Source organism: Sapajus apella, unplaced genomic scaffold, assembly GCF_009761245.1.
Source record: "Sapajus apella isolate SASKATOON/1434 unplaced genomic scaffold, GSC_monkey_1.0 scaffold61, whole genome shotgun sequence".
Lineage (NCBI taxonomy): Eukaryota > Metazoa > Chordata > Mammalia > Primates > Cebidae > Sapajus > Sapajus apella.
Genome location: NW_022437001.1, coordinates 7,132,162 through 7,149,438, shown reverse-complemented (window position 1 = coordinate 7,149,438; position 17,277 = coordinate 7,132,162). Strand labels below are relative to the sequence as shown.

The 17,277-nt window shown below is 41.0% G+C and overlaps 1 protein-coding gene across 7 annotated transcripts in view; it reads right to left on the bottom strand.

The window, feature by feature from the left end:
* ZNF827 (zinc finger protein 827) overlaps window positions 1-17,277 on the bottom strand; it is a 178,567-nt gene that overhangs the window by 121,233 nt on the left and 40,057 nt on the right. For all 7 annotated transcript variants that reach the window (XM_032246457.1, XM_032246458.1, XM_032246460.1 and 4 more), the window contains exons 3-4: window positions 9,549-9,721; window positions 2,854-3,334 (exon numbers count right to left, since the gene is read on the bottom strand). In XM_032246457.1, the coding sequence (XP_032102348.1) occupies window positions 2,854-3,334; window positions 9,549-9,721 (654 nt within the window). The remainder of the gene's footprint in view (window positions 1-2,853; window positions 3,335-9,548; window positions 9,722-17,277) is intronic.

Below are 17,277 nucleotides of genomic sequence, written 5' to 3'. Positions count from 1 at the left end.
TGCACGGACAGAGCCCAGGGAAAAAATTCAGTGCAAGAACAATGGCGCCGTTATAATGCCGAGGGACAAGGCCCGAGACTAGCCACTAGTTCACTACATTTGATTATGGGAAGAGCTAGAAACTCAGCCGCAGCTCCCTGGGATTTAGCCTTTCTGTCCCTAAATCATAACCACAGACACAGCCAGGTAGGGCACCACAGCGAAAGCAGCTATCGAATGTATGGCGAGACCAACCAGAGAGTAAGAAAAATTAAAAAAAAAAATTGCTCCAGAAAATGTATTCCTTTCCTTTTAACACATCTTCTCTCCTGAGCTGCACCGCCACAGTCACCAAGTTTACATTTACATCCAAATATGCACACACACAAAAATTAAGGATGCAACTCTCTCCCCGGTGACTTTATAACAGGTTGCTAGGTAACAGTGCATACAAGTCAGGTTTCAGGACCTCTAGTAAGCCACCATAAAATAGCTGCATGGGCCTTTTGCATAAATAGTGTGTGCATTTGTTATCTGTTTTCTTACACCAATTGATCAGTCAGTAAATATTCTGACTGCCAAACCATAAACAACTCCCCATCAATAGCTAACTGAAAACACAGACCACAATGTAAGGCTTTGATGTGCAGTTCTTCACCCCAACCTATCAACTGGCTTCTCCCCTCGTGTTTCTGCTGTTTGCAGTGCCGGCGCTAAGCAGCCTTATCTTATGCTCCCTGAGATTGGGTCTGGAGCTAATTAGAGCCTAATGTGGGCACTCAGAGCTGAGCCCAGCAGGAACCACACATGATACACAGTGCTTTATCCAAAGTCCAAACCTTCCCTGCTCCCGCTCACCTTCCTCCAGATTTTAAAATATCCCTGGAGCATGGAGTGAAGGGAGTAACACCTTACTCAGGGTCATTCACCTCCGCTCAGATTGCCCCTGTCTATTAGGTAAAGAAATGTCCCCTTTCTAAGCTATGCTATGTGAATATGTCATTTGCATTCCTTCTCTGGGGATTGCACTATAAGGACCCATAAAAGAAGTCCCTTTTGCTATCATGTTGACAGGCAAGACAATTAGGGAAAAACTAGAGTTCCCCCGGAGGTGAAATCCTGAACGATCAGGACAGCGAACATGGAATGCATGAAAACATGCATTTTCCTCACAGCTTCAAAAATTTTTAAATATGAAACTCAAAGTCGCTAAAAAATCACACTTTCCCCTACATTGGAATAGAAGAGGGAGAAGTCGGGGGAGAGGGGTGATGAGGAGCAGAGAAGCCGGCGTTCTTCAGGACCACAGTCAGAAGCATTTTAATCCGTGACTTGGCCAATTTCAGCATAGGATCCCCACACTCTCACTGCAGGTCAGTGTGCTTCACTGTCACATTCCCTGCTCTTTGCCTACTTGGTTCATTTCTGGGACACCTGACTTTCCATCCTACCTTTCCTCATTTCTTCCAACTAGTGTCTCCCACTCCTAAGGAGCAAAGATCTGGGATGAGGGCGACATTCCAAAAGACCCGACTGAAGTGTCGCTGAGCAAAGGGACTTCAGAGTGGAGCTGAACCTCTAATTCACCTGGCAATGACATTTAGTGAAATGCGACTCACAGTCCATTTAAAGGAAGGCGGTGACCAATTATTCTCCATTTAAAAGGGTATTGTCAATCTCCAAAGAGCTGAAATGGCATTTGGAAATCATCATGGGGACTGCCATCTTCACTGAAAGACAGAACCAATTCTCCACCGACCTTTCCCCACCCCCTACATCTCTTTTAAAATTTAAAATCATACTTTTAAAAACGTAATGAGTAGCCGCACAATCCTGCAACACACCTTATTCCAAAAGAGAATGATAGAAAAAACAGAGTGCCCTAACACCTTGATGCTCCTGTTCAACACCACAACCTAAATCAAATATGTGGGGAAAAAAAGGACAAAAAACCGAGAAACATCACGTACAATTTGATGGTGATGGAAAGTAATGTCAACTAATAAGAACACATCTTTATAATTTATACTCCATCTTTTTTTCCCAAATGGATCAGGGCAGTTTTTTTTTTTTTTAAAGAAATTTTTTTTTAATGTGTTTTTAAATTCCACTTTACATGAGGTCCCTGGAGTAGTCAAATTCAGAGACATAAAGCAGTGGTCCCCAGGGCCTGGGGGGAGAGGTGAATTGACAGCTGTTTAATGAGTTTCAGTTGGAGAGAATGGAAAGGTTCTTGAGATGGATGGTGGTAATGGTTTGCACAACAATGTGAATGTACTTAATGCCACTGAATTGTACACCTAAAATAGTTAAAATGGTAAATTTTATGTTAAATATATTTTGCCACAATAAAAAAATTTCCCATTAAAAAAACCTGAAAAGCTTATTAAAGATAGTCATCATCTGCTCAAATTTTAGAAGTTTGTAATTCTTAATCGTAGCCTTTGTATGTCTGTCCTTTAAAAATCTTATAAATTAAGACAGTAAAGAACTTGAATAATGCCAAAATGAGGTATTCCATGCGAGTCCAGTGCAGAAGAGACATGTTAAACAGGGCCCAAGGTCACACAAGCAACTGACACAAACCTGGTTTACCATGCGACCTTTCCCCCCTACAATAAGAACTCACCAAGGGGAAAAAAAACAGAAGGAAATCAACAATCCCTACTGTTTTGAGACCCAAGCCAAAGCAATACGACTTCCAAAGGATCACACATACACAAAGTCAAGGAGAAAATGTACGAATGTGCAGACTATCCAAATTTAAAGGGAACTTGAAATCATCTAGCTCTACCAGCTTATTTTGCAGATGAGAATACTGATAGAGAGAGAAAGAAAGAGGGAGAGAGGGAGAATACAACCCTATTCAAGTACCTGACAGCTTCATGAGAAAATCAGACGCCATCTTAACAGAGATGTCCTGGCTGAACAATGCTGACGCACTGTTGGCCACATACTCGGAGGGGTCTTTCAGCTTTGTGTGGTTGGCGGGCCTGTCGGCAGCATTCAAAGTAAAGGAGGTGGGCAGGCCGTTATCTTCCTTGGGTTCCTCCTTCACCAGCAAAGGCGAGACGCCAGCCCCTCCCTGGCTAGTCCTCTCTGGAGTGTTAGACGTCATCATGGTCCCCACTAGCTCTGTCCCTCCTCCTTCCCTTTGCTGCCCCAGGCAGGCACTGTCACTGAGGTGGGGAGATCCCTTGACATCTGGGTCTGGGATCTCCTCCTTCACCTTGGCTTCTGTCCTCAGGAAGTGCTGATGGCAACGCATGTGGAGTTTCAGGCTGAAGTGGCGTGAGGAAGTAAAAGGGCACAGCTGGCACTGAAAGGTCTCTCCCCGATCCTGGTGCTGATGAACCTGACGGAGAAGCAAGAAGAATGAGCTAGCCACCGTGCATTTATGGAAAATGTCTTGCTGTAGATCCAAACTATTCATCAATCATATCCTCACCGTGCGAAGGGCTGGCCTTTGTACTGCAGAGCATTTCATTACTGGGCTCCAGGTAATGAGGCCAATCCCTAAACACAAAGTGGGTCCACACAGGTTAAGAGTCCATTATTGGGGCCATGTTCACCACTGAGGATGCAGTCAGCCAATGGATGCTGTTTTGGGTAGCATCCCAATATTCTGGTCATCTGATCTCAGCTGATATCTTCGGAGAAAATATTATAAACCCAGCACAATTCAAACTTACATAATTACTAATTGGGGGTCAAAGAAGTAACCTGTCAAGTAATTCCTCTCACAGTAATGATAGTTTGCATGTACCCAATTATTGTCACCCAGAGAATTAGCTATGTTTTGCAAACATAATTTCAATTTTCAAAATGCTGCTCTTAGGTAATTAAGAACGTAGAAAATAATGTCTCCAGGGTATTCCCGTTTCAAAGACAGAGAAATTGAGGCCCCAGAATAAATGGATTGAGCGAAATTACAGACAAAAAAAGCAAAGTAGGAGAAAAACCAAGGTCTGACCCTCACCAAGTATTCTGAGGAAGAGGAAACCAATTTTTCCAAACGTGGCTATAATATCATGCTCCGGATTCTGACGTCTGCAATGAAAGAATGCAGACTTTTAAATCCAGTTCCAGTCTTGCATGTACACGATACGTGTAAAAATTGGGAGAAACTTTTTTCTTCCTGTCACTACCAAATTTAGTGCTTAAAAAAGTGAAGAAATCATTGCATTGGCTGGAGCCAGGCATTGAGCTGCAGGTGTTCATAAGCTTGTAACTTCCCCATTCATCTCTGCCAATGTACTTTAGTGCTGACCTGCGACACTCTGCTATTTCAGGACTGGCCCTCCCTTAAGTAGAAACTGCCAATGGTGTAGATGTGGGCCAAATGATTTGGGGAGCTGTGTGATCTGAACAAACACGTAAGCGACTGGATCCAAAAGCAAAACAAAACTGACACTTGCTCTTTTAGGGGTGACCTAGCAGGACTCGAACCCAGGTCTCACCAAGGTTAAAGGCACATGAGTTAATCCGCTGCACCACCTGGCCCCTCTGGATAGGTTTTCTTTCCAAGAGAGTGAGTTTTACAACAGCTGTTTATGCATTCTGAATGCAATCCAAAAGCATTATTCACCAGCCAAAACATACTTTTAAATAATGTTAAGTGACCAACAAAAGCAAAGAAATTAAAAGTTAATGGTGAGATCCTGTCGCTACAGCACCCCACTGTGGCTTTTTGAAAAAAACAACCAAAGAGATTCTGGGTCCCCCAAAGCATGAGTTTCTCAACAGAAATAGCCATACACACTTAAACCCGGTCAGGCAAAGTCCTGCTTACGAAAAGGCTTTCCCTCTGCCCTGGCGGAGTGCTGGGGGTGGGGAAACACACCGATTGTCTCCGGCTGTTAACATCACCTTTCTGTTCTTTCACAACAAAGGGATTTCACTGGATGCTGATCATTTCATTTGCTTTCTCACAGAATCCCCACCATCTCCTCCAACCAATCTATGCAGAAGCAGGCACCTTGGGGACCTGGGTTCACAGTCCCACGGGACCCTGACCGGAGCTGCCAAAAGCATGCCCCAGAACCAAGTGGTAAAGGTCACGAGGCAGAGAGCTTCCATCGTCCCTGAGAGCAGTGTAGTGGGGCAGATGCCATTTCAGAAGTGTCCTTACATCTACCGACCCAAGAGAGGACAGGAGCTAATCCAGAACAGAAGCTCCGGAAGCAGCTTCTGGAAGAAGGAAAAGGACAGAGAGCGAGCCCAAGTTCTAAAATCAAAAGGGAGCCCTGGATGAAAAACAGTCTGTGTGCAAGTATTTTATGTGGCTTCTTTTCCACCAGATCCTGGTCTTGTTATATTTAGTTATGGACAAATTAGTGAAGCTTTAAAGGAAAAACAGTAGATATTTTGTTGACTTTTGCACTTAACAATTTTATTTGAGCTATACCTTCCCAAAGGGACTATATATCATATTTGGCCTTTGAGAGAAGTATTAGCTCTAGCCTCTGAATGCAGTTTTATCCCCCTCTCTCCTGACATTGGAGCATTTTTCTGATCATAATTTTTGTTCTGTTTAGCTTGGCATTTGCTTTAAAGACCCTCTTAGTCTACTAAAATGAAGAAATCCTTGTCTAAAGCATGTCACTCTCTCCAGGCCATGTTTAGGGGCTCACTTACCCCCTGGTCATTTCACACAAACAACCCATATCAGGTGCTGTGACATCATTAGGGCTATCTCTTCACCATTAGGGCCATTTCTTGGTAGCAGTTGGATGCTTGGGTCGTGGTACTTCGGAGCTTCGGGAAATTTTGGGAAACCTCTACTCCATCCCCCATTAGGGGGACAGGTGAGGGCTTTAATTAGAAGTTACAGCTCCTTAAATGGCAGACCTGAGACTACTAGAGCTCAGTACCCTGACTCTTGGTCAGTTTCTTGCTAATATTTCACCAGTGTTCTTTATCTTTGCAGTCCTTCTCACCTTTTCCGTTCAATTTTAGCTTATGAATTCATGTTTAATTCCTGTATGTTCATTCATCCAGGAAAAATTTTAAAGGACTTAATGGAAATCTGAGATAACCCTGAGGAAGCTGGAGGCCTTTATAAGCTCCTTCCACACTATTTAACTTCATAAAAACATTTGCACAACATATTATGAAGGAAAGGTGGACTAAAAAATGTACAGTGCCTAGAACACAATAGGATAGAGGAAGTACTATAATACAAACACACTAAGTACTATATTTGTTGAACAAAGAAAGTAGAATCGCATTTTTCTTAAAAATATTGATACAATCAATAATATACATCAAAATGATAATGGTTATTTATCATTCTGGGTGATGGGATTAAGGATCAATTATATATATATATTATTTTTTTTACCAATTTTTCTAAGTTTTCAGCATTAAGGCAGATTACAAAAAGAGAAAGGCAATAAAATTTATTTTAGAGTAATTTTTTATACCATTTCATTGATTATTTCTAATGTAAATAAACACGAATGTATATTCAGATGGCTTTCAGATAATGATTACTGAATGTTGTTTCTCCAGGCTTGGCATTGTATTAAGTGCTTTATGTGCGTTATCTCATTTAACCCTTATAACAACCCCATGAGAGAGCCTGTGTGATTATTATCTGCATTAGTGGAAACAGAGGTTTGGACAGTTACATGATTCTTCCAAAGTCTCACAGCTCCTAAGGTGAAACTCAGATTCTAACTAAGGTTTTCCTGACCATACAGTTTGAGATCTTAATCTCTGGCTATACTCCCCCCACTTTTTCTTTTTTTTGAGACAAAGTCTGTCTGTCACCTCCGCCTCCTGGGTTCAAGGGAGTCTCCTGCCTTAGCCTCTGGAGTAGCTGGAATTACAGGCATGCACCACCATGCCCAGCTAATTTTTTTGTATTTTTTTTTTAGTAGAGACGGGATTTCACCATGTTTGCCATGCTGATCTCAAATACCTGACCTCAGGCAATCTGCCCACCTTGGCCTCCCAACGTGCTGGTATTATAGGCATGAGCCACCTCGTCCAGTTTACTGCCCCCACTTCTTAGGCAGAATTCATTTTAGAAAATCTGTCCATGGCTGGGCGAGGTGGCTCATGCCTGTAATCCCAACACTTTGGGAGGCTGAGGCGGGCAGATTGCCTGAGGTCAGGAGTTCGAGACCAGCGTGGCTAACATGGTGAAATCCTATCTCTACTAAAAATGCAAAAATTAGCCAGGCGTGATAGTGCATACCTGTAGTCACAGCTACTTGGGAAGCTGAGGGAGGAGAATTGCTTAAATCCATGAGATGGAGGTTGCAGTGAGCTGAGATCATGCCATTGCACTCCAGCCCGGGCAACAGGGCAAGACCTGGTCTCAAAAAAAAAAAAAATTGTCCACATTTGTAGTCTCTGGTGGATGTAGCAGAGGATGTCTATGCATAAGACTACAACCATTATATTTCCAGGTAGACTGGGTTTGCAAAATGTAGCAAAATTAAAGTGTTTAACCAAATAAAATCATGAATGCTTTAATTAAAAAAAGAGCAGCCAATAAGTGAGGTGGAAAGCAGGAACAAGAAAGAATATCCCATTTGATAAAATTAAACTTGCATGAGCTCTTCTCACACTTCCCGTATCAAAAGCTCAAGTCATAGCTCAACAGGTTAGGACACCATGAGTTTGAATAAAGTAGTAATTTCACACAACTGCTTTATCGTACTGGTTATTGATTTGTTCTGAAAGCATTCTAGGACCCCACGACCCGCCAAGCCCTTGCAGCTCTCATCTATGACACTGCCATGGCCAGCCGTCTGTGTCATCAAGGCACCCAACTCATCTCCCTGTAGTTTCAGGGTCAGTAGTTCCTGCTATTGAAAACCCTGCTTTTTTTCCATGGGTTTATAAATAGGTTGTTTTAAGTGACCCTGAGATGAAACCAAGCTTCCAAGGTGTCAGGCTAGATGCAAGTTTTCTGTTCACTGAAGCTTTAAATTTGCCAGAGCTGATTTCTAAACACAGCTTAGGAAATAGTAACTAAAACAAATTTTCATTTTAAAGGCATTTCTTTTGAAGTCTCATCCTGCTAATGAAATTCAACTCTGCAGGTTTAAAATGTAAGTTTTTACTTTGGGAAGACGTGACAGAGGATGAGGAGGGTTAAAGTAAAAATTAAGTCGGCTGAGTAAAATTCAGCCAACCAGAACTCCTGGTTAAATGGATTCTGAAGATGAAGGGCATGCTACTCCCAGGAGACAAAGGCAAATGATAGAAAACAAATTACATCACGGATTTAAATTTTTTTAATCTTCCAAGCTATTTCCTAAAGTCAGTAGAGGTTCTATCTGGTCACACTTTTTTAGAGCTGCAATTCTGAAGAGTGATTACTGATCTATTCAGAAGGATTAGACGGTAAGATTTCCAAATAAGCAAATACCTTAATTATGTCTATACATTATACTTCTTATGGTAGGAAAGTAAACACTTTATAAATAACATCCACAGCCAAATCATATTGAAATATCAGTGAAGATATGATTGCTATTAAGATGCTCAATGATAGTTACTAGAATTAAATAACTTCCATTGAAAATTCCTGTGTCAAACATTTTGCTAATATTCTCTCCTTAAGTACTAATGTCATCTCTTCCAGACAAGCATTATCATTCCCATTTAACAGATGAGAAAGTTCAGAGTCTAAAGGTTAACTTGCTCAAGGCCACTTAGCTAATAAGTTGCATAAAAAGATTTCAATTCAGGTCTATCAAATTCAAAAGCCCATGCTCTTTGGATCCCATGAGTTTCCTCCTTGATTTTGAGACAAAACCCTTCGCATTAATAGGGTCAGCTAAAAAGATTTCCATCTAACTAAGTTTTCCTCAGCTCACAAGTTCAGGAATTTGTGGGACCCATGGATTCTAGTCAATTCTGTACATGCTTAGCTTAGGTTTGAGCTCCCTGTTGTTTTTAATAGGACATTGAAAATGATGTCCCTGGATGTTTGGTAAATGTAATCCTGGGAATTATGACAACTCAAACACTGACAGCCTCAAGGACTTTAGTCTTGTTAGAAAGGGACCCCAAGCCTCCCAAAGGACTAAGTAAAGTTAAAGGCCAGCTGCCTTCCAATGTCTTCATGCTTCCTACACGGTGTCTCTGTATATTTCTCTGGGTTTGCAAGCTCAGGGTAAAGTCGTAACAGCAGACAGCAATCTCTCCAGGAAGGGGAGCAGGTCCAGGAGCCCTCTCTTTGGTGCTCAGTCCAGCAGCTCTTCCTGAACTTGACTTTCCTTGCTTCTTGCCATTCCCCAACGCTGCCTCTGAGTGCCCCAAGAAATGCGTCAGCACACAGGCCAGGCAGGCTGTTGCTCCCCTATAGGAGAGGACCACCCTCCAGTAAATACATTATTTGGATATTGAAGGTTCTCTCCGCCTTTAAGCTCTTGGCTGCAAAGTGGACATTAGCACATTTATGTCGAATTCTACCTTGCTACAAGGAGTACTGTCATCTACATGCTCCACCAGCGGTGCCCTCCCTCGGCCAAGAAGCCTCCTGCACCAGACCATGTACAGGAGCCCCGGCAGTGCCTGCCTCTCCAAGAGGTCCGTAGGTGGCTTACCTTCATGTGGGATTTGAGATTGTCCTTGCGAGCACACCGGAATGGACAGAGCGGACACTGATGACTTTTTAAACCTGTGTGAATCACCATGTGCCGCTTCCAATAACTCTTCCTTTTTATAACCAAACCACATATTGGACACTGGAAAGGCTTTCCACTTTCCTCTTCTGAGGCTTGGAAGAAGGAGAAAGAAAGGAACATTAAGGAAAACAACAAGGCACATTGCATCTGGCACCAATTCACATACATTGCCATATAAAAAGCACTAAAAATGATTTGGGGTTTTTTCTTTACAATTCCAAGATTTTATCCATAAGAAAGTTTTAGTACTGCTTTTCTTCAGGTAGGAACCCATATTCATCTAGCTACTTCCATCTGGGCTCCATTTTCTGAAATCTGATCATCCCGCCTTGTGAAATTCTTACTTCCAAAGGCCATCAAACACTAAGGAAGACATCTGCAAAGGGGCTTCGCCCGGCCTGTCCTAACTCAGGGCCCAAGGGCACTGTGCACAGTCACAGAAGCCTGAATGCAGGGGCTTTGTTCCTGAAGGAAACTGTCAGACTCGAGTCCGTGTCTGAATTCCTGAACTTGGAAAACAGTGAGAAATAAAAACAAATCACATGGGACAGAGAATAATGCACTGCTCCACGCTGAAAACCAAACAGCTATCATAAACCTCAGTCTCTGAACTCCAATGGAGACAAACTTTCGGATCCCTATTGCTGACTTGTTTAGCTGTGGTTTGAGCAGATGCTGCTGCCAATTTAGCCATCAGGGGGTCTTAAGGTCAGGGTTTTTGACCTTTTTATTTCTGCCCCTCTGGTAGTCACTAACAATATGTGCTGCCTTCGTCTGCACAGTGACTGGGCCTCGCTGCCCACTTTGGGAAGAGCTGCAATGAGGCCACCACAAATGCTCCAATTTTTCAACAAATTAAGCAAACCAACTACCTCCTCCAAATAAAGCTAAGATTGCTCTCAAAGTGAAGCCACCACAAATGCTCCGATTTTTCAACAAATTAAGCAAACCAACTACCTCCTCCAAATAAAGCTAAGATTGCTCTCAAAGTGAAGCGTCTCTGTTGTGACACTACTGCTAAAACTTCTGGTCTACCAACTTACGTTGCTCAGTGCCACACTAGCCTCAGCAATTTGAGGATACAGGGAGTATAAAGAAGCAGAGTCAAGAACTTGGACATTTCTTACTTAATCATAAGGAATCAGAAATATTTCCAAACTGGCTAAGTAACTTGGCATATGCTCACACAATAAAATATAGAAAGCACTTTTAAAAATGAGCTAGATCTAGAGACGATGATATAAAAACATGTCCAGGATATTAGCATTGGTGGATAAAGCAATATACAAAGCCATATATCCAGGATGATTCTATTTTTGTTTTCGAAAAAATGAGGATCAATCTCAGCTAAAACCATTGAGTGAAATATTAGCAGGGAGCTTTATAAAGAATGGATCAAGTTGACAACACGTAAAACCACTAATTAATCTTAACATTACTAAAAATGGGACAGATACTGTGTGTCATAACAGATACTTCTGATATGCCATCTGTGAAATGTCCTTGTAAAAAATTAAACAATCCTCTATATAACTAGCCCTTTATTGGAAATACAATTGATTTTTTTTTCAAGTGTTAAACACGCCAACAGGATGAAATCAGCCAAATCCATAATGAATGAATTCCTCAGGACAGACGACCCAGTTTCTTCAACATGTAAATGACATTTTTAAAAGAGAAGCGGTTATGGAAAAATAAGACTTAAGAGATATATACAAAAAACCGCAAGGTGTGAAGCTTGTTTAGATTCTGTTTAAATAAAACAACTGTAAAAGAACATTTCTCAGATAATTGAGGAAATACTGATTACAGCTTGGGTATTCCATAATATCATTTAACAATTGTTGCTCCTGTTAGACGTGATAGTGGAATTTGGTCATTTTTTTAAAGTCCTTATCTGTTGAAGATATATAAATGGAAGTATTTACAAGCAAGCGGATATGGTGTCTGGGATTTGCTTTAAAATACTTGAGAAAAAATAAAGAGAGGGAATGGGAAGAATGTCATGAATAAATGAAACAAACAAAAAATGGTATCTTTTTATTTGCATGTAAACTTTCTGGAAGCATACTCAGGAAACCACTAAGCAGTTACCACTGAAAGACTGTGAATTAAAAGGAAGGAATCAGGGAGGGAAACTTGTGTTTTCATTTCACATCCTTCTGTACTATTTGAATTTTTAAATATACATGTTACTCCTCTAATTTTAAAAGAAAATATTCCCAAGAGAATACTTTAAAATAATCTCATTATGTATTTATCGAATCAACTGAGTCTCTACATACAAAGGAGCACTTGAAATGGATGGTACCAGAAGGGTTCTGGAATAAAGTCAGGGCTTTCCAAAAATGCAGTTTTACTAATACAGGTCTAAGCAATATTGGTTAGCTCAACCACTCAACTTGAAAAAGAATCATGTCTGGAAATTCTACTTGTGATGTGTTCTACCACATGTATTTCCTTTTTTAATTGGGGGGGGTAAGAGGAAGTGAGGGTTTCCTTTTACTCTAGGAAGAGCACACCTTGTAGACACATATAAACAAGCATTTTTATTAACCCTCTGTAGTTTTTCTGCTGTCTGTTTTTGTAGATTGCCTCTGCTGATCTGGACCCTATCTGCAATTATGTCTCTCGTCTTCTACCCTTCCTTGTCATTTCCTCCACCCTGATATTCTGATCACGAAGACTACATGATGAACAACAGACTGGAGAGAAAGGACTGAATCAGGCCTCTAGGTGAAATTATTGTCATACACTACAGGGAAAAAATCATAACAACGTCTATGTGGGGTTGTAAGAACATCAAAATAATAGGAAAGAGATAAACAAACAGGCTGTCATTGATCCCCATCTTCAAGAAGTATGTCCCACTATCAAATCCCTAAACTGCCTAATTTTACCGAGCTGTCTGGAAGAGGAGAGAAAAACTGAGATGTTTTCTACTGACCTGAGATTTCATGGCATACCACAGGAAGGCAATAAAAAGGACATTTGCTGAAAAAATGAACACTGCCAGCTTCTCCTAGTTTCTTGCCTTGCCTAATGTGACCAATGTGTGTCCTGTTCTTTCTGAGACCCCCCCCAACCTTCACCCTAACCAACGATTCTTTATTCCAAATGTATCACAGAGTACATTACATTTAACCCCGCGTATTATTATTTCATATAAATCCATTTAGCTATGCTTCCTTAGTTTTAATTAACACCAAAATACACGAGTTGGGCACAAATTAGGGTGCACTTGGACTGATGGAAAAAAATTAGAACACACAATGAAGAGAAACTGAGTGCAAGAAATGTGGTCAAATAGGTACACTACTATAACTTTTGAAATTTTTAACTGATCACAGCAGGATACGGAGATGACAGAAACCAAATGATAAAAGTAACCTGAGCACCATGATTGATTTTCACCTTTGGCCAGTAATCTCCCCTGGTAACATCTGCATTTTTATTTATGCAAGAAAGAAATTTCATATTTTAGCAGGACACTCTCCAAGTTTCTATGATGTTGTTAACTACTTTAAAGAAGGGAGGAAGTAAGGTTGTATTCTATTTCGTATGCCAAACTATTTTCAGGGAACTGACAGCTGTAAATTTCACTCAAATTTAGAACCTAAGGAAATATGACCACTTCCTCAGAATGAACCATACACTCTTGAGGCAATGGGATTGAAATGTTCCTAATTTTACCTAGTTTACAATTGCCTAATAAATAACTTTCCCCAAGCGTATCACTGGCTAGTTAATATCACTGCAAACAAAACTAAACTCCATCAAATGCTGAGAGAACCTGTGGGATGAATAGCTGCTAACCTGCTCCTTTGGAGAAAACATATTCTCTTTATAGGCAATAATATTATCGGGATAAACGAAATACTGAATGTACATAAGACACCTGTCACATAGAAAATAGGAGCTACTTGTAGTAGTTGTTGTTGTGGTAGGAGTAGTGACAATAAACAAACTCTAGACATGCTCTGCAAAGCTGAAAACTCACCATCAGAGCAGATGTAAATTTAAACAACTAACATCACATAATAAATACACGGCTCAGGGCTTGGCCCAACATGGTAGTTTGTCACTGGAGCCAATGTGAAACAAAGAAGCAGGAGTACATAGTGTGGCTCAGGTGTGGTCTGTCTCAGCCCAGACAAAATACTGATGGGCAATTCCAGCTCAGCAGAGAAAAAAAGAGACATGGAAAAGACAGAAGAAGAGAGTGGAGGGAGGAATTGGCTGCAATAGGGCCTGGAAGTCCTTACCTTTGTGTCTCCAGCCCCCAAACAATGCCAGGTACAACATTTAATTCAGTCAGTGTGCGTTAGACAGTAAGGGGATAAAGTGACAAAGGCTGGGTTAAGGGAATAGAGAAAAGTGTAATCAGGGCTAGAAAGACGCAGGAGGCTGCCAGTAAGTCCCAATGGAACTTGTGTTAGCCCAAGAGTGTATGTATGCTTTCCACATAGTGTGCCAATACACATCTTAAATGAATGGATGGATAAACAGATAAATGTTCATGTACTTAGACCTCAGCTATTTCCAAAAATGAACCTGGAGCAGCTTACATTAAAAACGCATATGGTATGGCTACATCATTAATAAAGTACAGTGATATATGTTGAACTATTTATAACAAACAAGAGCTGCCCAAAACAGAGATGATCTTGTGGGAGGTTTGATAGTGAATTTTAAGAAGACACATATTAAACTCAAAAATTGGAAAAAAAAAATTTGTTTTGAGTTAATAGATTTTTAAAACACTGAGCCGTAAGTATAAGCAAGGAATTCTAAAACAGGAAAGGATCTTGGAGATCATTCCAAACCAGCTCTGTTTACAGATGAGGACGCTCAACTGAGGTGGTATGCTGCAAATCTCTCTACTAGTTAGTGGCAGGACTGGGATTTCAGCTAATCTCTTCATTTCTTGTTTGGTGCTCTACCCTATTGTCTATGCATAAATCCACAAACAACAACAAAACTTCATTGGGTTAGATTTTTTTTTTTAAGTCACAGAGGGTTGTAGTAGCTTAACTGCTTTAACGCAAAGGTATTTAAAAAACAAATTAACTGTTTTGTAGCCTTTGAAATCAAGCGTCCTGTTGTTCAGTACTATGTGGTGATTTGCAGCAGGTCAAGGTAACTTGTAACTGGGTAGTTTCTGCATACAGACCTTACCTACTCTACACACAGGAGTTCAGGATGCCTGGTGACCCCGGGCCTGCATCATCTGTGCTTCATCACAGTCTCCATTCTGGACCTACCAACACTGCCGGTGCACATCTGTGTAGGATGTCGACCCATATTCCTTCGTAACAATACACATGGATTTTAAATCTTTTCACAGAATTTCTTTGTCATGTGTCTCAAATGCTATTTCATGGCAACAAAAACAACCTAGGTTAGCAATGGATGCCCCTGAGTTTATCTATTATTATGGATGCTGACTTTATTAATGCCTAATTTAACTAGTAAGTATTCAGAGAAGTCTGATACCTATAGCCATATTATGTTTAAATCACTGGGAAAATATAATTGAGATTAATGACAGACAGTTCCAAAAATCTTGGTTAAAAAGCAAATTTTCTAAACAAGTTTATGTATGAGATCATTCTCAGATTAAGGCTTATTAAGACTTCTGGCTGGGCCCAGTGGTTCATGCCTGTTATCCCAGCACTTTGGGGGACGGAGGCAGGCAGATCACCTGAGGCCAGAAATTCAAGACCAGCTTGACCAACGTGGTGAAACCCCATCTCTACCAAATATACAAAAATTAGATGGGCCTGGTGGTGCCTGCCTAGTCCCAGCTTCTCAGGAGGCTGAGGCACAAGAATTGCTTGAACCTGAGAGGCAGAGGCTGCAGTGAGCCGAGATCGTGCCACTGCACTCTAGCCTGGGCTACAGAGCGAGACTCTGTCACAAACAAACCAACAAGACTTCTTATAATAACCATGGGCCTAATGGGACTATCAGGAGAGGTGATCTCCTCCCTGGACTTTGTATGCTTTGCAATAATTTTAATAATATCACATAAATGTGAAAGAAAACAGCAGCCAGAAACCCCCTATGTATTGATCCACAGGAAATATTCTTAGTTCTCAGCTGTACGAGACCAGGTTGCTTCTAAGAATATTTACATTTTATTCAGTACAATAAGATGTTTTGGAGACCCTCTCTCTGAAACTCTCCCTGTTATTTCTTTTAACTCGGAGTCTGGCATCCTGGGAATCTTGTTGGCCTTCTACAAGAAACTTTGTCTTTAAAATAAAAACTATTTGTTTTATTCTTAGCTGCAACAGAACAGTAGCTTCAAAGAGAATTCAGTCAATGTGTGACATTTATCTTTATAGCAAACAGACATAATCTTCCCTCTATCGTGTCCCCTTTCAGAGGAGCCGTGTAGCATGTGCTGAGGGCACAGGGTCACATGAAAGAAACCTCCCCCTCAAGTGTCACATCTCTCTTGCAGGGCGAAAAGGCTATCGAGTGGTGGACTCTTTAAGGAATTAAATACACCATGACCTGGCAACCACTGAATCCTGTTCAAAAAAGAAGAATAAGGCCAAACCTAAAAGACAATTTTTTTTCATGGTTTGGACTTCCCTTGACCTAAAGAAGGTCAAAGAAATGCTGGTGTCTAAATTACTCAAGGCAGGATCAGCTTTTCCAGCATATATCTCTTTGTAACTCAAGAATCAACTTCATATATGCCCTTTTTTTGGCAACATTTTGAGAAATCGCTTTTTAAAAATGCAATCCCTGCATCAGGATGGGGTGTAGTTTATTTTTGTGGCTTTTTATTGTTGTTGTTGAGGTGGTTATTATTTGTTTACTTAAGTTATTAGGCAACAGAAACTCTTTTCCCTGCTGTGAGAGGCCAGTCCACCTACGTATTTTGAATCACACTAAGATTTCCTTCTAAGGGAGAGGAAAAAACAATCAAGACAAATGTTCCGAGACAGGGGTGATGGCTCTCACATTTCCATAACGCTTCTTACGTAAATTAAAGGTATATCCCAGTCCAGCCCCAGGTGGCCCCCAAACCAACAGTATAATGTGTGGAAGGTGGGGGATGGAGGGGGAAGAAAGGAAAAGGAGTCAGGGAGGGTGGAGGAGACAGATGGAATGACCCACCTTTCCTTCCACTCCTCAGATGCCAGTATCAATGATCCCCAGTAACACCAAATCGTGTACCCATGATACAAAGACAAATAACAAAATCAGATACTCTATGAGCTCCTTATGAACCCATAATCTAGCTAGGCTGCTGAGAAGTAATGATATTCACTTTAACTGAAAAGAATATCAGTGGGCATCCCCTTTTCTGTTTTCCAATCCATGCAATAACAAACAGAACTTGAATGTAGGATGTGTCTACATGGACGTATAGAATATTTTTTGAGTAACAATTTCAAGGGTCCTCATTTTCTTGGCAGTGATCTTTCCTCATGCATGAGTTTTACAAAATGAAAGATTTTTTAAATAAAATACTCTGCTGATGAAGCTGCTTCTCCAAGCCTTGGACTGTGAACAGAGGTACGTTGAAATGGGGGAGTGGGGGTGGGGAGGCCTTAGGTACAAGTCAATCAGCAGGGGGTTCTACAACCCAAAGCTGAGGCGTTCCTTTTCCTCCTCTTTCAGTCTGAAT